The 22133-nt window shown below is 41.8% G+C and overlaps 1 protein-coding gene across 3 annotated transcripts in view; it reads right to left on the minus strand.

Annotated features, from left to right (window-relative positions):
* Positions 1 to 22133, minus strand: part of NR3C2 (nuclear receptor subfamily 3 group C member 2) — an 88766-nt gene that overhangs the window by 19638 nt on the left and 46995 nt on the right. For all 3 annotated transcript variants that reach the window (XM_061552405.1, XM_061552404.1, XM_061552406.1), the window contains 3 exons: positions 16266 to 16583; positions 15778 to 15922; positions 10628 to 10758 (listed from right to left, as the gene is read on the minus strand). In XM_061552405.1, coding sequence (XP_061408389.1) covers positions 10628 to 10758; positions 15778 to 15922; positions 16266 to 16583 — 594 coding nt within the window. The remainder of the gene's footprint in view (positions 1 to 10627; positions 10759 to 15777; positions 15923 to 16265; positions 16584 to 22133) is intronic.

The raw sequence follows: 22133 nt of genomic DNA on the forward strand, positions 1-22133 counted from the left end.
CAGTTCTAAAAAAGATGTGTTTTCAATTTAGAAAGAGAGGCATAGTGCTTTTCTTTCTAAAGACATTGTATTCACCGCAGAGAACTGTAGAGGGACGACCGCCCTCTAGGATAGCTGGTGCCAAACTATGCCACACGCCCTCCCGCATGGCCTTGTATGTCATCGGAATGGGAAAGGGTTAAGATGTTTCCAGTCAATTGTTGAGTGTATATACACGTGTGGGACGAAACTGGAGAACTCGGAGAAAATGCACGCACGCAAGGGGGCAACACTCAATCCCCAGAGATATGGAAACCAGTGGCGATTACTCCACTTGCTGTACTGCCTCCTCTTGGCCAGCCAGGCTATGGCAACCCACGGGAGGGAAATTTCACAACACTTGTGCGATCCACCAACCGTCCCCACAATGGTGCTGGATGACAGGACACGTGTGCCACCACCACCGCCCGTAATCGATGTTGTGCAATTTCCCCGGTGAAAACAAGCCCCATTCTGGAAACGGAATATATCGGTGTTAACCAAAAAAACAAATTAAGCTTCTCGACTGTTAAATGATTTGTTTTGTTGCAAATGTCATGTCCCGCGCGCCCAGATGTTTTTTTACATGTTTTATTGTGGCCATCTGGAGAGCAGCAAGTGGCTTGTAATTTTCAAAACTCTGATGTGAAATCATTCATATGCTGCAAAAATACCCGCAGCACTTGCGATCATCTATCAAGAGGTGGTTTAAAAAGGTGTAAATTGCAGTAGTCCGTTTGCTTCAAATGACACAATAGAATGATACAATGTCACAATTTTGCAGAGCTAAAAAACTGTGTACTTTTTCCCAGTGGCAAATAATATTGACCGACATACTCTCAACGGTAGAGTGAGTGGCTCCCATTCACAAAGTCGCAAGTTCAAATCCTGGTTGGGGGGTTAACTCAGCCCATCATCATTCCAGGGTCGATAACATGAGTACCACTGGGCAGACCGGTCAAGAGCGGATGTCCTACACATAAACTTGTCCTTGTCATGAGATGAGAATCACCTCAATGCTTAATTTTGACTTGTATGTATGTAGAACTTATAATCAGATGTGCGGGGGGTGGGGGGAAGGACAAGAAACCCAACACAAAAAGCAGTTCAAAAGAAATTAATTTTCAATGTAGATGGTTTAAAAGTGCCCAAGCTCCAGTGGATTCCTAATATTGGAAAGGAAGAGAGCTCCAGATGGCCACAGAAGCACATCTGAAAGCGAACGATGCGGTAACTTGGAACATACTCTGCTTGGAGTGGGGCGGTAGTGCACTGCACGACGATCTGGGTGACATAACAAAGTGTTCTTGGGTCCTGAGCGCTCCCCTTCACCATTACAGACTGCTGTCGGGTGAAGTATGGTCAAAAACCCCCCATGATCAACACAGTGGAGATTTTTTGTACGCAGCATAAACCAAATGGTGCTTTTACTGGAAGATTTTATTGTTTTTGTAGGGGATGTTTCAATTTGCGTACGGTAAATTTAAATGTATCTTGGAATTTTATTGTTTGTTGCGGTTGCACCCGAATCAAGAGCCCAATGGCTCACAGGGTTATTCCAAATAAATGAAACTGAAACTGTGGGAACCCAGATCCAGTACAGATATCACTTGCCGCTGATGTTAGCATGGTTGGCTGCGTACGATGCGAAAGAGGTTCAACATACATATATAGCTGAGAATCAAACTCGGGTCACTGGGTTCATCTCGCAGGGACAAATACACTCTGGCACGGATCTAACCCACGTAAAACTATAATTACTTGGAGCTCTATAAATAGAAAAACTGGGACACATCTCAGACAAAGGAAAGTGTACGAAACAGGTGGTAATCTTAAAGCTTACCAACAGAACAGGCAAAACCAACACATGTGAAACTTTATAAATTCCAAAGCAAAACACTGCTATTCACAGCCATATGGTTCATGAGAAGTCAATCATCAGCTACATTTCTCAATGCTTATGCTGTAGTTGAAAGTAAACGAGTATAATTATTTGGTATTGACTTTAAATTGTCTGCTGGGCGTCAAAGCTATTGATGTGAAAACCCTGTCTTTGAACTGTCTGCAAATTTTATGTCTGGTATAAGATGCAAGTCTATGGTGCTGTAAGAAGAGGCATAAAAACTAGCAATTGCTTATGTCAAAGTACACCGTCAAACTGCCATATATAAATGTATACAAATCCATAACCGGTGATATGCTCCGACTAGGATTGTTTACACACACACACACATCTATTTGTACAATATGCAATTTAAAAAAATGCATATCTGCAATGCCAACGGCAAACGCAACACCTCACGGATCAGCATAGTGAAGGGGGGGGGGTGAATCCAGGTTTGGGACCATTTATTCTGATGTCTAACAAAAATCACCTGTTTTAACTCCATGTCTACCCCTTGAGAAAGTACTGTTCCCACCAAAGGGACAGCCAGATTTGAGGTCTCACTTGCACTCCCGTTGTATTTTCCCACATCACCAAATCAACAGACGTAACACGCAGGCACTCATCCAATTTACACGCGTAACGGAGAAGCTTGCCCGACACGTTTAAGACTTACGCGTGGAGCGTGGGGCCAGAAGCCGGGTGTAACGATGCTGCGTTATCGAAACAGCGCCACGTGTTTGATTCTGTTAAGCATCCAATCACATTAAACCGCTAAAAAAACACGTACTTTTCAGGCTTCACAGCAACCAAATAAGTACAAGTAAATAGGTAAACGCCATTGTACAGATTGTACGCCATTTTGTTACACGTATCCTAAAGAATAGGTCATGCCCGATGATATACTCCCTGGGTGGACGCAACGATCCACCTGGTTCCTGTGCACACGCGCTACTCCTGCCGCTCCACCTCTGCACTGATCATCCTCTTCGGCATGACGACGACAAGCCTCTCCTGGACTGCCACTCTGTCGTTCATCTAGACCAGTGGTTCTTAACCTGGGGTGCACGCAATATCCTTTCTGGGGGGTGTGAGATGCCCTTTCTGGGGGTGCGAGACATGGGCAGATTTTTTTTTAGAAGGTAAATAATCGAAAGACAAATTAAATACGGGCACGTAAGTACACCTGCTTCGTTTCAAACCGATGTATGTATTAACATTAAATATTTTTTTACGATTGAGAACCAAAGGGGTGCAAGGCTGCAGTAAAGGTTATAAGAACCATTGATCTCGACTCCCGTTCCTCATCCTTCCCAAGCCCATTCACTCTTCACGATAGTCCACGGTGCCTTAGAACTTGCACGTTCTGATCAAAACGTTGCACTTTTTACCGTGCAGTATAATTTTTTTCGCTCCATTTTCTTTTTCAATGTCCACGTTTCTGATCCGTGTCAAAAGTCGGCAGTATACACAGTAAATAGTATCTTCTTGAGCATTGGCATGTTGCTAATTCATTATTAAGTTCACAATTCCAACAGTACTCCAACCCTCTCTCAAATGCCTCGATTTCATACAGACTGTTGTGATATCCAATATTGCATTTTCAATAAAAACTGCAGAAGAAAAATATTAAATAAATTATCCTCTTGCATCAGACACCTTGTCGTATGTATCGGTTGTCTTACTCTTATCTATCTATCTTCAGTTCAAAGTTTTAGCATTCCTTTAGGTTCTTCAAGCCCATTCCAGCCAAGGGATTTAATCAATGAAATGAAATGACTTCCTGCGGTAGGGCTTAAAAATAAATATATCTCACAGCGGGTCAGCGTGACATTTTTTGAAAAAAAAAACTTTTTGACTGGAAAAACTTACAGCTTTTTTTTTCAACATGCCAAATAACACTGCTCATTTGAACCAGCCTATATTAATCTACAATCTTTTATCAGGAGAGATAGATAATAATCTTGAATACATTCTAAATGGAGATCAATCTCAAATTACTAAAATTGAAATCTGTGGTATGCCCATGTCTATAAAAACGTTTGTTTCAGGCAGACGAGGCTGAATCAAAGAGACATTTCAAAGTTATAGCAAGGCTGATAATGGAGATCAATCTCAAATTACTAAAATTTAAATCTGTGGTATGCCCATGTCTATAAAAACGTTTGTTTCAGGCAGACGAGGCTGAATCAAAGAGACATTTCAAAGTTATAGCAAGGCTGATAATGTCAGCGCCTTTTTATGTTTGCCTAAATAGCCTTTATAGCTATACGCTTGTAAAACGGATTGCATACGACACATTGATAGCTTTCGCCGTAGTTTTCAATTTGCATTGGGTTATGGTGAGATAAGTAGCCAGGGCAAGCCAGTGGTTAATGCACGAAGCTATAAACCCGGTGACCCGAGTACAAGTCATAGCCCTGGTTACACGTCGGTGGTGACTGATGTCCGAACCGGTTCATTTATCCCCCTTTCACCAAACCCAAACCGACTCGGGTGTTTGAAGAACGGTCAAATAACTTCCCACATGACGGTCACGGCCTGGGGGGAAAGCCTTCATCCAGCAGTGGATTGACAAAGAGCTGACAATCATTTTGGTTGTCCAAAGGTTATACTGATTTCCTCAAAAAAGCAATGTAGATTTTATTGTTGCTTGCCTGCCGCTTGCCCGGTGTGTTGACAGTGGAGATAGCTCCCCACCAGCGCTTGCTTTGAGCAAGCCGGCGCAATGACTTTCGTGAAAGTGGGACACTTTTTCAAAAAGCAATCAGCACTTTCCTGTAACTATACACGAACCTCTTTGGAACACCCAGCATAAGCCCAGTGTGCACTCACGCAGAAAATATGTGTAAATGAAACGTGGCATGATACATGGGCAGTGGGCACCGTTTATCCTCAAACATTTGGTCCCGTGATTTCTGGTCAAATGAACATTTCTTAAAACCGCTGTACCCAACAAATACAGAATGCCTGTGTGTACGTCAATTGACATACACAGATACGGGTCAAATGATTTTTGGTCAAGAGCGGCATGAAAACCCATTCGTATTTTGTACATACAGAATGCCTTCGAGCATAACTTTTGTCATACATAAAACTTAATTTGAGCTTCAATATGTAAAAACAGTAATGTGTGCTTATGTTTTGCTCCTGCAAGTACTTATTACCCTGACATATTACTGAAATTATTCTTAGTATACATTATAGTATTATTGCACACGAAGTATAAATTACAAATATTTATGTGCTTTAGTCTGGCATCATGCTTGTGCTGTGCACTTTGCCTACAAAGAAAATGCTCTTATAAGCACTATAGATTAATTTGGTTTGGGTGCATAGCATACCCTTGGGATGAAATTTAATTGAATTTGGCTAAGAAAGACAAATCAGGTGTCCTCTAAATGATTGGCAATATTACAATTTTACTAAAATAACCTCATGTCAAAACATATGAGGGAAAATAATGACCGTTAAATTTCCAGTTTGAACATTTTATCTACCCAAAAAAAAAATCATTTGCCTGAAAATTACGTATTTTACTTTTCAACTGAAAAGACTTGTTTCACCGTAAAACCAATTAAATAACGTTTTTAAATATCATCATCATTACCATCATCATAATCCACTGCTAGTTGAAAGCCTCCGCAAGCCATCGCCATGCCCTCACGGTCTGTGAAACGTGAATTCACCCTAGCTCCTTACACACTCACTCCATTATCAGTCATCCCCCTTCGTCGCCTTATGCCCAGGCCCCAGTCAATACGACGTCTCAAACTTGTGCTCGCTCCGATTCAAGTGCCCCCTCTCTTTCGGTCCCTCAGTGTTGTTTTAAAGCGTGCACCCCCTCCAAGCTTCTCTGCGTACACCGATTAGAAAATGTTTTCTTGGTGCCACAATGCGTCCCCAAAAAAGCACTCAAATCTACTTTCACTCACCTGTATTTCATCATCTTGATCCCTATCCACCTTTAGCTACAACACTATAGCTAGACAAATATGTGCATTAGTTTAGTGACCTTTTAATGCACGTTTAATTTGACTATATTTACCTAGAGCTCTACTTTGCAGTCTTTTTCATTAAGTTCTTAAATAATTTCCTGTAATTAATTTACATTCGGTTTTTTTGTTACAATGACTGTGTCATCAGCAAATCTGAGATGGCTGGTATTTTGATTCTTAATAATAGATGCTTTGGTGCAGATCAGGATCTAACTCCAAAACATCTAACCTATGGGGCCTGTTGAATTGGCCGATTCCAAACAGTAACCCATCTGTAAATGACGGGAAAATCTCATGCAAACAAAACAAATCGTGCAAGACGAAAAACCATAAGTTCTTGTTAGTTGTTTCCAATAGCTTACATTTATTTTGATAGTGACCAAACTAAAGAGCACAATGCAATTTTCAGGAACTGCTGATGGTTTTTTTTGCATAATTCAGAAATGCTATTTTTTCTTCTGCAATGGTTTCTTCTCGTCATTTTACAGATCTGATGATTGTTGGCATTAGCCAAGCTGATAAGCACCATAGTGTGTGTGTGTGTATAACTGGGGACTATATATATTTCCCAGAGGTAGACTTTAGATCAGTGCGTATTGGTGACTATACTGTGCCAATGAGTCCTGCTAAGGACAAACCTGTGCCACAGTTGTCTTTCTTTGTCACACATTAGCTGAAATTAATTTTGACAGTGACCTAAAACAAGAGGACCACAATGCAATGCATTAGGAACTGCCGATGGTTTTTGCATAATAGCCAAAGGCTGCTTGCTTTTTTACACACTAATGTGTTATTCACTCCAAACATATGGGCCGATCTCCAATGTCGTAGCACATACGGTCCAATCCCACAATATGAATTTATGTAAATATGATCATGTATTAACCATTTCCCCCTTTGTATTTGACAAAACATTGCAAGGTAAAATACCATCCCTATCACCAATCAGCAGTTACAAGGGATCACAGAGGCTTTCTTTTTGCAATTTGAATGTTCACATGGTCTGTTACCCTCAGGCACATGTGTTTCGAATTATCCAACAAGCTTACTGCATATCTAAATCTCACATGTTTAGCATTTTACTGCACTCCACGAGTCCACATTTTACGCTCAATTACCGATTTTGCTTGACCACTGTCTTAGTCTAATAAGCATTCATTCTGAAGGGATTAGGCTCTTGAACAATTTCCCTTCATATTGTTTCAGGCCACTGACACTTCATGTTAACCGAACTGATAAACATTAGTGAGCTCATACATTTCCTCATAGCCTTTGCAATATAACTTATAGGAATAGACGCTGGCAATTGTGTAATCAATTACTGCTTTGTGGCGAGCGTTAATAGAATAAAAGCAGCACATATTTGTTTTGTTGAACCGCTTCAGAAAAGTATATTGACCTTAAAGAACGAGGTCACTATCTACATACCGAACATGCATCTTTACAACAAGCATTAGTTAAACAAGCTTGATTAACTATGCTGATGAGACCCACAAGGTCGAAACCGGTCCAGAGTTCACTTGCTTGGAAAGAACAAAGGCCGATTGACAATTTAAAAAAATATATTTGTACATGTTTGCATGTGGAGTTTTACTTCCATATGCTTTTATGAGTCACTCCAATATATGGTGTGTCAACAACCCCCTCATAATGCCTACATATAGAAAGTCATCGTCAATATATGGCTGCAGATTATAGCGATTATACACATTGCTCACGGGGGATTATATTAAGATGATCTCGTAGAGAAGACATTCCCTCAGACCGTTGAATTTACTAAGTGAGAGAAGGAGGCTTATCCCCCATTAAATTCCTTCACTGTCAATCAGCCATAAAGTTAGCCAGAAAGTCAGGGAAGTCCACATCTTAGGCATGGCCCTTGTCCTCTTGATTCCGCTGGTAAATCCACTTCAAGCTCATAGTATTGTACATCAACAGAAACCTTGCTTTGTTCAAAAAAATGCATAAAGATTTTAAACAAAACTTTTCACAGCTACCTTTTGCTGACAACTATCTGCTTTTTTACGTACGCTTTGACAAATGCCAAGACTGAAAAGTACATAATTTATTTTGGCCCAACGATGGACTGAGGGCAGTGGAGTTGGGAAGCACTCATCCAGCAGTGGATTTACCACGGCCGACGACAATGCATCCCGTTATCCTCTCTATACCCCGACAACCCTAATTCTTGTGGGAAAAGCATGACCGTGCATGTAAAGCAGTTCCGAGTTGAATGTCGGGTTTTTTGAAGAACCTCGCAACTTGTTTTGGTGGGGGCCTTGCGCTCTCTGTACACCACCTTTGTTGGATTCATTCCCTGTGCGTGGGTGGCTACTGCCAGCTGGCCAGACGCCGGCACCTCTTGCACTCTCTAATTTGCCACTCTCCCCCCCCCCGTCCGCCCGCCCGCCCCTTTTCATTCCAGACTATAAATAACAAGGTCACCCTTCTCCTTGGCCATATCTCAGATTTTTTTTTTTATATACACACTGTTTATTACGGTAATGTTGGTGCCAAATTAGACGCGGTTGCACTGTTGCATTCCCGAGCAATTTACATCTTACAAGGAGGTATCAAATAGGCGTTTCATTTTTCCTCTGCATTAAAACGACGATGGGGTTTAAACTAACTGAATGAAAAGACTTGAGCAAATTCAATGGTGTTATTTTCTGACATTAAGTGGTTTTGGCACACCACAGCTTTTTGCTTCAAATATTATAGAAACAAAATCATATATATATATTTTTTAATCTAATTGGGATGCACTTCCACTTTATAAAGGTTAAATGATTAGTAAGCTTAGAATGCTTTCTGCCGAAATTCCAAACACTAGCTGAAAAAAATGGGATCTTTTTTGCCAGTATCATAATATGAAAAATAAGAATAGGTTTTACCCTTTCTGGCAATAAAACAGGTGTTAAGATGTTCAAACATCAAACAGAAACGTTGGACAAGCAAAATGTCAGCTGATTTATGTAGTGAATTTCGATGTAATGAAACGTGCATGAACTGAACCGAGGCGTTTTAATGAGTACAACCTATTTGCGCAACACAATTATTTATTTTGAACGTGATATTGACAATGTTTGTCGACTTTTTGTTTTGTTCATCGCAAGTGCACGATTCCTACCGTTGGTATATCAATTTCAACCACTACCTCTGTACCACCAACGGAGATGAGCAGCGTCAAAACACTCTTCAGGGAAATGGGTCGTTTCATTAACCATCCCTAACCTCGACGGTATTTATGGGTCATTTCGAAAAATTAAATGAAGCAAACCACAGCACTCTTATTGTTACCAATTACTGAAATACAAGTTGTTCACAAGCCTAAAAACAAAAACGTATCAATCCCGTCGTGACTGTGAAAACAAATCGACTGTTCACTATGGGGACCTCATTTGCCAGTAAAAATATGATAATTGGTTCTTTACCCTTCTATCTGGCAACAAAACTGACACCTTTTTGCAAGGAGTCATGTTTGCATAGACCGCAATACCTGCAGTCATAATACAAACAAAAGAACATAACTCTGATAATGTGCACATTATCAGAGTTATGTGCAGGTATTGCGGTCTATGCAAACATGACTCCTTGCAAAAAGGTGTCAGTTTTGTTGCCAGATAGAAGGGTAAAGAACCAATTATCAAATCGACCGTTGCCAACGGTAAACGGCCATCAGCACTGAAGGTGGAGTCTCGATTTTTTTAAGTTATCTTAAAGTAAAAAAATAAATCGAACCAGCGCACACCTCATCACCTTAAAGTTGATTGGCTTCACTGAAGATCCATGGAAAGCATGACATTACCATCCTTGTTGGGAAAAGGATTCGGCGTGTGATCCAAGGCTGTATCAAATTCACACCCATGTGATACCAAGCCCTCGCAAGTGTAAACCAGCAAGCTAAGCTACCTGTGCAGTGACTACACACACACACATTGACAGCGTGTTTGAAAAAATAAAATAAGTATATCTGTCAATATTTTCAATTATTAAATAAAGCGAACAGATATGAATTGGTCATCGAATTAAGGAGTATAAAAAATACGCCTTTGACTTTGGCAGATGTATATACTTTTGAGATTATATTGAGATGTTAACCATAAAATTTTTTTATGCGGTAGTTACTCTAGAGTGGGATGAAGACCAATATAAGATTTTAGAAATATGTAAAGCAGTTCAATACGAATTAATTATACTCTGGGGTAAAATAAGTGATGGCAGGACATTGAATTAAATGCATCAACCTACATGTGAATCATTGTTAAGTGACAAATGGCTTCCAACTCTTGCTACAATTAATTAAGTTACATTAAACATATTATTAAAATAAAGATTTTACTCTGAAATAGTAAAACGTGTTTTAATCAAGTTTTCTTTATTATCCTCTGTTATTTGCATCTTGCTCCTTATGTTAGCTTTTCTTAGAATTGTGTATGTAAAAATATACTTCAAATAATGTGGTTATTGATGAAGCTACATATTAATATTACACACATTCAAGGCGTAGGAGGTCTGCTCTATGGCAAAATGCTACCTCCATTAGAAGCAAAATAAGTTCAACATACATACAATCCAAAAAATATTCTACGCGACTGAAAACAAGAAGAAATGCATTTTCTCAGCAACATATTCAATGCTTCCTGGTAATGGGCGCTGAATTACGTCTTCCACATTCAGCAATTGCCTCTTTGTAAAAAGAATACCCCTCAAGTGGATCACTTACCAGTACTCAGGAGCAAGATGGCTTTCATGCACAGAAACTCCTCTGAAGTGACTTGCAACTTCATGAAGTCCTCCGAGACTTGCCTCATTTCTACGCACAATTCATACATCGCCGACTGCTGCATGCGTGTCCTGCGGGCACACGCGCACAAGCACGCAACAATGTATTCCCGCCACAGTACGCAGGGGCGTCTACACAGTTTGTGACTGGTCAAAAACAGCGGCGTACACGTTATAGTCGTATAAATTATAAACCAGGCTTTAGACCAATTACGCCAGGCCTGGTTATCATAGGCAGCTGTTTACATGCTACTCACCCTCACACCTCTCTTTTTGGTTACAGCTTACGGGGAAATAAGTGTTGTGATTAAGGGGTAGAGAAGATGGGAACCAATTGAATGTGGGGAAATGCAAAAACGAATTTGCTACGCCGGAAACACGCAAATATGTTCACAGCCTCCACCCCCCCCCCCTCTCCTGAAGCAGCCTGGAGGAGAATCCTGGGATCTGCGCTTCTCCCCATTTACGAAGCAATCCCACGGCCATCGTCCAAGGTCTAATCGACAACTGAGTAAACACGATCCGGGGGGGAGGGGGGGTTAAACTTCCACTCTCTGCTGGTTCCAAGTTGGGCCCAGAGGTCGCAAACGGGTTTTGATTCCTTACCCGTACCCGGCCGCACCAGGGTCGCAAATGGGTACCGGTACGGGTACCCGTTCCCTACCCGTACCCGTACCCTACCCGAAATGAGTGACAAACGGTTACTCACCAGTGACTCACGGCCTACCCGTATCCGGCCGCACCAGGGTCGCAAACGGCTACCCGTACCCGGCCGGGTATGGGTAGCCGGGTATCGGGTACCCGGTTGCGACCTCTGGTTGGGCCTCTCTCAACCTCATGAGCCGATTGTGGCGAGGAAAGCAATGGGCAATCGGCCATCGCGACGGACGTGGCGTTGTTGCTGTAACGCAACGTCTAGCGCTGCTGCATTGGCCCTCCCCCTCCCCCTCAAACCTCGCGCACTTAGCAGGCCCCCGAAGGCAAGAGAATTTAAGGTTGCAGGCTACAAAATGTGTTTTTTTTTTACCATTCGCTCATTTGAACAGATTCCGATTATTTGAACACTGACAACTACCTCGTGGTTGGAGGAGCTGAGAACATTTCTGGGTCAATGGGATCCAGAAATCCTAAGTCACCCAGGGAGGCTTGGCAGAGCTGAAGTAACATGGACATCGCTGTTTGCAGCGGTAATGCCACGGGGAAGCGCAAATTTTTGCTTTGTAGATGTCTGGTAGTGCTGAGACACACAATGGGGTTTACCAAAACGGAGACTGGAGCATGTCGCAGACTGCCGTAAGGAAACATTTCGATACTCTTTGGTTCTTTCGGTAAAGTCACGTAGTTAGAAATAAAATAAACTATCTACGTGACTTTACCGAAAGAACCAAAGAGTATGGATGCCTGCAGTCACGAAAGCTTCAAATCAAGATTGAAACATTTCGAGTTTTGAAAAAGCCCACGCATCCTCGACAACTTCAACACGTTTTGAGAATAAACGCTAATGCCCACCGTGGCTACCCCGAACGTCATCGGCAATTAAAATTTTCCAAGTAAATAAACACAAGCAACGATCCCTCTACGATGTCCGTGACATACACAAGTGCAAAACCCGGCCTGACTGACACTCCTTCCTGAGTTTACAGAACAAAGCCCGAACATTTTATTTAAACTGACATCGGTTGCCGAGTCTTGAATAAATGTGCCATTCAAGGGCACATTATTACGTGTCGGGTGTAATTTGCCATAACACTTCACAAGAATATAGTATGGGAGATAGCATGGGATGTCTGTGAGAAATCTAATGTCACAAAAACAAAGAATACTAAATATTGTAATTATCTACAAACGGTGCCAATATCAGTAACAGTTGGGAATGTGTTTTCAGATACGTTCAGTAATAGAATCTATAAATAATCTATATTGAATGGCTTAAAATGTGGGGAGAAAAATACCAAGGAAAAACAGTGGCAATTATAGGATGAAATAAGGCTATCTCAAATTAAAGATAATTCAGCTTAACAGGGGTGGTAAGGGAAAGATTGGTGGCTTAGTATTTTTTTTGAAGAGTGGTATCCTTAAGAACTCTTGTGAAGTCGAAATAGTACTCATTATACCAAGGCCTCTTTAGAAAATGATACAATGTATGTAAGGAATTGTTCACTATCTTGGTCAAGTACCGTTTCAACGTATCAGGTCTTTCAATTGACTCAGAATTAACAGGAATAATCAGCGGTCAATGTCACGCCTCAAGCGAATTTCAAAGTGCTGAACCATTGAGAAAGTGAACAAAAAAACCCAAAATATTTTTGCATGCCACAGAGAATAAAGACCAAATAGCGTGGGTTTTTTTCCCTCTCCAAACCCTGTAGATGATGTAACAACCAACATTTGTTTAACTACTAGCTATAAAAAAAGCTAGATAAATGAACACTGCAGGACCAAATTGTAAGCAGAACACAATGTTTTCACGTATACTGACAATAAGTAATGTATAATTTTTTCAGACACACCTTTAAGCAAGCTGCTAGAGTATTAAATGTAAGAGCAACCGAAATAACTGGAACATTTAATAGGTTATTTAAATAAGAACCTGTTGAAAGGCAGCAGGATGCCAGTCCACAATTTCAGATTTATTGTGCACACCCGTTTCTACCAAAAAAATTAATATTTGCTCTAAGTTGATCCGACATAAGATTTTAATATTTGTCGTTAGGATTGCTAGTAAGAAAGATTAAAGTTTGTTCAACAATAATTGTGATGTGCAAGATTCAGGCTAGACAAGATTAATTTGAGTTGAAAAGTATAAACTTGTTGCTACAAAATATGACTTTAAGCCTTCTTTGTTCTTTAAATGACAAAAAGTTCAACAATTGCGAAGTCACTTAAGTAGAATTTGGATTAAATTCAAGGTGTGGTTTACTTTTGTGTATTTAACTATTCTTACATATACTAATGTTTTAAATACGTTTAACCAATGAGAAGAGGTTTTCCCCTTTTTTCTGGCAACAAACAGGTTTTAAGATTAGATTAGAAGTTTTCGTGACTGCAAATATGTGTTAAGATGTTAGAACACCAAGCTGAAACCTTTTACAAGCAAACATGTCTGCATTAACCACAATACTTGTGGTCAGAATGCAAACAAAAAACACTGATAATATTCTTTGGGTCCATTCGGTAAAGCCACGTAGATAGAACAAATAAAAAAAATAACACTCAGCAGCTCTCTCGCGATATTTTTCACCTGATGACGATTGCTTGTGTTGCGATCGAAACATCGTGATATTGTTATTTATATTATTATTTGTTCAATATACGTGGCTTTACCGAAAGACCCAAAGAATATGAATTCATGCAGTCACGAAAGCTTTAAGTCAAGATTTATACTCTGATAATATATGCATTGTCTTTGAAACTGATTGGTCCACACCAGAGACTGCTTTCTTTTGAGCCTAGTCTCAAAACTGTGTTAGACCAGAGGACGCCAAATGTGTGATAATATATAGAAAAGGCCACTATAAAAGAGTGGGTTTATTTTATAACCAAGTGGCATTGTGCATGACATTTAGGTGTTAATCTGTTATGAAAATACAATACGGTATTATTTTATACATGTAATACAAACTAAAACAAGAGTATATTCTTGGTTCTTTTGGTAAAGTCACATAGAAGGGAAAAAAATATATTAAACAATAACATTTCTCACGACGTTTCGACTGCAACGTCGTCAGGTGTGAAATCCACAGCAAGAAAATTAGATTTTTTTCCCTCCAAAATTTTCTTGCTGTGGATTTCACACCTGATGATGATTGCTTGTGTTGCAGTCGAAACGTCGTGATAATTTTTATTAGTTTATATTATTTTTTTATTTCCCTTCTATGTGACTTTACCGAAAGAACCAAGACTATGAAACCCTGCAGTCACGAAAGCTTTAAATCTAAATTTACAACAAGAGTGTTGATTAATGTATTGATGAGTGCCGCTAGATATTGTACATTCAACGCTTGCGCACTTGTCGTCAACAGATTGAGCCTTGTAAGTGGATATAATAATATATTTGCTTTGAATTTTTAGATATTTACTGTCATCATTGATAATAAGATACCAATTATGCCAGAGACCACATTTGATAATGATGTATTGGTACAATTCCTGCTAACCTGTTACCTTTCATTTTTGTGTGTGAAGTGTCCAGATGAGACTCCATTTTAGACGCGATAGAAACGCAATTGTATTGCATTCTAACATTTCAAATGTATTACATTATTCACATTTCGTGTATACCAAATGAACCAGAAATGTAAAAAAATAGATTATGTAAGTTCCAAGAACAGCACACGGGCTGATGATGTGCCATTGGCGTTGATTCAGAGAAAAGAGGGAAGCATGTATTTTCAGTTTACCGTGTGAAGGTCAATATTGCTCTCAAATGTACTCAAGTGAAGACAATGTTCAATACTTTAAAAAAACACCTGTAACGAATGACTACCACAACGCATTATGGGGGGGGGGGGTATTGATTCCGTTTCCATATTTTTAAATAGCACGTTTCATTCTGTTTTCGTACAAAAGGACTTTGCGTTAATGCCTAAAAACTCCCTACAAATAATGATTATAATTAAGACAACAGGTTGTCATGGCAGCCCCAGTGCTTAATGACGGCATCAGTATGAGGCTCAACCTGTACAAATCGATGCATTTGTATGCTCATCACTTTCCGCGCTCCTATTTATTCCGGTATATAACACATTAATGCACATGATATCACATCGTGCACAGCAACACAGACTGTGCAAATAATTGAATAAAATCATGGTCATTGCACAGTTGAAACAAAGGTAGTAAAAGACGTTTTTCAAAATAAAGTTTCAACATTTGTAGGCCAATCTTGCTCTGAGCGTACTCTAGAAAAACAAAATTAATAAAAACCTCCCAACACAATTACGGAACCGTGCAGTCCTGTAAATGTATAAGGCGCCTTTGCGTTCGACTTCGGTATTTCACACGTGCAGAATACCCGTCTAAGAGCGACATCATTCATGGGATCGGCGAGCTCGTAGATTCAAAGTACACTGTCGAGTAAAGAATGCTTACTCATCAAAAACCAGATCAGGAGCAAAGTAGAGCAGCTTGCTGTTGGTGTGCTGGAAGGACCTCCAGCTCATGGCAAATGACATCAGGCCCATCCATGAGTACTGGATTAACACCATCTGGTCGTCGATGTGCAGGTTTCGGAAACCTGTGGGACAAAGATGAACCAACCCAAGCGTTAGAAGGATGATTTAACGCCAAAACTCGGGGGATCTAATGTCAGGGCGCTTAATGATAGCCCTTGCAACGGTGGCATGATCAATTGCACGGCCAATACAGCTGAATGAACGAAATTTAGTTTTGCATGCTTATATGGTATATTAGCACGGTTGGCTACACAAGGTGCAAAAGAAGTTCAACATACGTACGTACGTACGACCACCACACTCCAAGCAGGACAAGGAACACTGGCGTTGCTTCACAGCACGGGGGTTCAAGCGAAGCGAAAACACACAAGCATAGGGCCACTCCCCTCCCCCCCACCCCAGTACCTGGTAGAGACTTGGCCCACTTGACAATGGACACGAGCTGCTTGTCGCAGAGGCGGTTGAGGCTCGACAGCATGTAGGCGGTGGTCTGGGACCGCGTGTTGTCGTAGCCGGACATGACCACCTCGGGCTCGATCGCCTGCAGGATGGCGATGAGCGTGGGCGAGAAGATGGGCTCTCCGGTCGGCGGTGGCGAGAACGTGGCCACGGCCGTCGAGTTGCTGGAGGGTTGCGGGGTGGCAGACGAGGTGGTGGCTGTGGAGGACGCTGGACTGCGCTGGTTCTCTCCCTTTACCCGGCCTTGCTTCTTAAGCTTGCGTGCTGTAAACAGTGGGGTAGAGTAGTTTTTGTTACATATGTGTGTGTGTAAAAAAACCCATAGGTGCTGATAGGGAAACGTACACAACAATAATGGTAGTTCTATAATGGTAGTTTGTTCGTGTACTCTCAAGCTTGGGACAGTAGCCAATTGTTTGTATGATATATGTAGAATGACCTGCATGAGTCATAAGATTCTATACATGCGTGGGTGGTAATCAGTTGGATGAGGTATGAGAGTGGTTTAATTTTTCTGTTATGCTTTTTAAATTATTTCATGGTCACGTGTATGCACGTACGCACGGGCCGTGGAATATATATTTTTTACGAGTTATCTACTAACTGCCGACAGCGTTTTTGCCAGGAAAAAAATAAACACATGATGTACACAGATGACACACTTTGAGAAAACGGCACCATTATTATTACTTGTGATTTAATACGACATTATTACGAGTCAATGTATTTCACATGTGTTTATATGAATCTGTATTAACAGCTGGTTAACACACAATGTTAATGGTATCTCACACTGAACTGTGCCCATTTTTAGACTTGAGCTGAAGAGCCGCCCAAGGTTGGTAAGGTAGAGTAAATGATTTTCCATTGGTAATGGAAACGAAAAAGGGCAGCCGGAAAAACAATAGAATTTACAACAGAATTCCAGCTTTAGAAAGAGTAGAGGTAAGACAAATGTTTTCCCTTCCCTTGTGTCGAGGCACAGGGAAAAGCACTCAAATGATTACATATAACACAAGGAGTTAAATAAATATAACCTCACAAAGCAAACATACTACATTACAGCATCGTACGTGTATCACTCTGTGCACATGCTACACTTAGACCAGGGGTCGGCAACCTACGGCTCCGGAGCCGCATGCGGCTCTTTACGGGCTGCTTCTTGACAATATGTACTTATGTACAATATGTACTCAGATGCATTGCGGCTCTTGAAATACTGAATTTTGTACCGAATTGGAAAGAAATGGCTCTTCTTGTTATTTTGGTTGCCGACCCCTGACTTAGACCAATGGCTAGCATTGTTAAGCCTTGGGAGGACAGACTCCCGAGGCAAATTATTCGTAGTGCAGACATCGTGCGTACGCAAACAAAACGGATGTGAGGTGAGAAATTATTGGGCGTGGGCGTTTCGTCCAGAGTACGAAGCCGTCTCTCTCTCTCTCTCCACACATGGCACGGCCTCCTGAGAACATCCGGATGCACCTGTCCTTCCAAAGAACCTGGGAAACGCCACTCCGCACATTTCCCCTCCGCCCCCCCACAACCAACGAACTAACCTCCAAACAACACAATAACCAACGACTCCCACAGTTATGCAGCGGTATCGGAGAAGTCATACGAGTCGCATGGGTTTTGTCCGAATGGCTCAGTGAGAATCCACATCCCGTGTGTCTGCGCGCTTATTTACTCAGTAATGTGCACGTTGGTGTATAAATACTCGGCTAGGGCCAGTGTCAGCACTTGTTTTAAGAAACCCATTTGAGTGGATGGTGATTGAAAGCGAGAGGCTAATTTTTATAAGACATCTGGTAAAATTAGGGAAATTTGGAGGTGCAGTTGCCTTGCGAATGTACTTATAGTATGTACCCAACTTTCCTGAGATATCTGAAGTGTGCTCTTCATTGTTATCATCAACCATGACTGAACTACTCCTGAATGAATAACTTCGTCACAATCAGTCACGTTTTCCGGACGCCATAATCCATCTTTCTCTCAAACTTGAGTCGATCTCATCACTTCCATCTCAATGGTGGTCATGCTCTTGGCCTTGTTCCTTGTTTTGGCTGCCATTCTCATACCAGTCTTGCAAAGATAAACTATCAAAAGGATCTACGCATAGAGAAGGGGCAGCTACACCAAACTGTTACATTTTTAGGGGTGAGAAATACGCAGTGCCCACAGTTAAGCGGGTGCAACGGAGGGCAAACAGGTGTGCGCGTTACAACATGAGGTTTGCAACGACAAACCGACAATAGTTAAGGGCAGAAGCGGGTGTAACGGAGGTTGAACAGGTTGGCGCCTAGGAGATGGGGGGTGATGATAAGAGATTAAAGGGACAACTGCCGTCGGCCTGGTAGAAGCTTAAGTGGCAGCACGTGAGGACTCGGGATGAGCAGGGGGATATAAGCGGGAGTGTGTGTGAGCGAGGGGAGTTGTTGCCGGGAACCAAGAGTGAAGACATCTCGCCGCTGCCGCTCCGGCCGTCAGCGGGACCTCAACCGTCACGCCGTCGCCGGGCGGGTGTTGGCTGAACCCCCCACCCGGGACAGCCGGGTGAGCGGGTCTGAGGGAGCGTAGGTAAGGGCAGCAGTGGAGATGCGAAGACGCTGTGTGCAGAGTAGCTGAGTGCGAAGACACTGTATGTAGAATCGCTGAGTGCGAAGATGCTGTGTGCGGAGTCTCTGAGTGCGGAGTCGCTGAGTGCGAAGACGCTATGTTCGGAGTCGCTGAGTGCGAAGATGTTGTGTGCGGAGTCACTGAGAGCAGGATAAGTGAGGTTCAGAATAGATAAGAGCAGGGAGAAGTTAAGTATATGTGACCGTACAGATAGTTATCGTAGTGCCTATAACAGGTGCAAGAACAGGTGAATAAAGTGTAAGAAGGTGACTTGTTACAACGTGTCGGCGTGAGTATTTTCTGAAGACATTACACATTGAAGCAATGTGGTAAAATTGAATATTTTTCCTAATTTACTATTGCCCCATGTTCCAATCCTTCCGCCAGTAGTTGACTTTGGCTTCGTAAAAATTTACTCAATTATACAGTCATAATGGCATCAAGGGAAAGGTATTCATAATATTCTCACTTCGCCAACATGGTAGGTAGACCTTCCAGTAAGTATGGAGTACACTACTTTATACAGCATTGTCAATATCACAACAACCTCTCTACGGTTTAAAATTATTTACGTCAATGTACGTGTACAGCCCTTACGCCAATGCACTGCTGGACAAATACCTCTCACCGCCATGCTGTTCATGGGGGTTATTTGACCCTACTTCACCACGATAATCAGTGTAGGTTGAAAACGAGGAACATATGTATGGGGGCGTAGGAGTACAGTACAACAGTGGTTTTCGCTGCACTGCTCTCTGCTGCCCACTACATAGCACAGCTGTATATCCGCCTCTGACAACATTGTGTTCATGGGCATCCCACATCCAAGCACTATCCAGGCTAAAATCTGCTTAGCTTCAGAGATCTGATGAAATGAGATGGGTTGCATTCCCTGTAATTTGCCAATAGGCTAATGTTAGTAACCACCCAATAATACAATCCACCCTTGTTACTAACGTGCATGCTCAATCAATATTCCCCAGTTAAATAAAACGCATAGTTTTAATCACAGGACAAAGAGCAAAGCACATATCATGATGGCATCCATAGTTTGATCCGTGCACCAGGAAGGACCTCGCCAGGAATACAAACCGGGCCATATCCACGGTGGTAATTACCAGCGAAAAGTCATATTCGAATTGTAAATGTTGTGGGATTATTCTCCAACTCACTGGTGTGTTCACGTGACAAGCCTTACTAATTGGATGTGGGGTTGTGGTGGCTTTAACGACATATTTACGCGTTTTAATCCAAACAACCTTAATTATGGACAGGATATCACACATGACTGTGGTGGCAGCACACCAGACGATCATGGCATCACAGGACACTATAAGTAAGATTTGTTCTAATTTAAATTTTCCACTTATATTTAAAATTATAAGCCCAACACTGCCTGAAGCGGTGCCCTATAAAAAGCACGGTTGCATTTTCTCTCTGCCCTGTATACTTTACGTATTGTACATTTAATGCACAAGTGGTGCACGCCTGTTAACTCAGCGCTGTGGGGGCGAGCGTTGGTGCGACACACATGTTGCGAAACTCCCTTCCTACGAGCATCTACGGGCCACATACCCCGGCTTGTCAGATGGCGGCACAGCATATGTGGAATCTACCTGTCCCATCTGCATGGGTTAAGCGGGTTGCCCCGTCACACAAGTGGGTTTTCTCTGCGTGCTCACACTCGTTAACTGGCTGATAACGCCTCAATATACAGAGGACTGTAGAGCTTGGGGAGGTATTTGGTGCTGGCTTCACCGTTTTCCCACCGTTTTCCCACTCGACGGTGGTACCTCCTCTTGCAGGGCGAGAAAATAACCATGCGGCGCGTTGTAAATGTATAATTATTATTAAGTATTTAAAAATTACACTTAAAGGCTCTGTAGGTGTCTAAATCTATTACGTGTCAAGAATCTTAATGCGGTTTTGGCTTGCTATGGATCCTTCTATCTTCACTACCATGGTTCCCGCTGCTGACAACAGTAACCATGAAATCTCTACCCATGTTGAGAACTCGGTCTAACAGTCCATCTGTTTCGTCTCATCCATACTGCACGCAACCACCAAACACCGCAGGACACGACGCTTCGCTTTCCGTTTTATTCCCTCGCGCTGCTCGACTCTTGGAATTCCCCGCCATGGTCTCTTTTCCCCTCGCCTTTTAAATCCCCACTCAATTCACGAAACTCCGATCCATCACGACCTTTGACAGTGCCGTTTTGTTGCCATGCCGTGCGACATTTTGGGCCTGTAAAATTACTTTAATAAAAAAAACACCCAGTTTCGGCGCGCAACTCTTGCACAAAAATAGGTCAAAGGCAGCAGGAGGCAACGATGACGGCCGTGCATATTCCCATATACGTGTGAGACGACCGCTAGGCCTCGTGTACTGGCTTGCTTACAGCAGCTCTTGAACCGTGACCCCAAACTGCGCTCCGCCAATAAAAATGTCAGTCACGATCCCGGCATACTTACAACATAAGACAAGCAATAAAAGAGAACGACTGTAACTGTATTAGGGCAATTAATAATAACAAAAGCAGTCCAAGTGTGCGTGGGTCAAAGGTATAGCCTAGTATGTTTCATATTAATAAGCATTAATACAACAATCCTTAATGGGTTGATGGTACACTTTTTAACAGTAAACATACTTTACGAGTCTATTTATACTGCTACCATAACTGGTTATTAATATCCCAAAAAATATTAATAAATTGGTAAATTACACGCCCAATGTATTTTTTTATGTACCTAAGTAAAATGCTCTAATTACAGATGCAATGCTGCTCATGTAGATGTGTGCCAGCTTTTACAAACGGATGTAAGAAAATGGCCGAAATTATACATTTCTTTGACCCGTTGGGAATTCATTGAAACTTTAAAAAAAGATATATATACATTCACAAAGAAACGTTACGAGTTGTTAAACTGTCCGTAATAACGTCAGTCTAGTTTATAAGTGTGAGAGCACAGTGCCAGAATTCTGTGGGTCTCGGGATTGCTCTCTCTTATCCCCTCTTCACGGTCAGTGGCTCCACAGTTCCCAGTGCACATAGGCACACATTCATATTTTGGCACGGGCACGACACACAGACGGCTCTCGCACAACACAAGCTGCTGCTCATACGATCACGTGCCCGTTGGCATCGAATGAGATCACCGACGGATGCACGCAATGAAGGCGTACGACCAATC

The sequence above is a fragment of the Lethenteron reissneri genome, chromosome 16 (genome assembly GCF_015708825.2).
Source record: "Lethenteron reissneri isolate LAM-NWPU_2019-01 chromosome 16, ASM1570882v1, whole genome shotgun sequence".
Lineage (NCBI taxonomy): Eukaryota > Metazoa > Chordata > Hyperoartia > Petromyzontiformes > Petromyzontidae > Lethenteron > Lethenteron reissneri.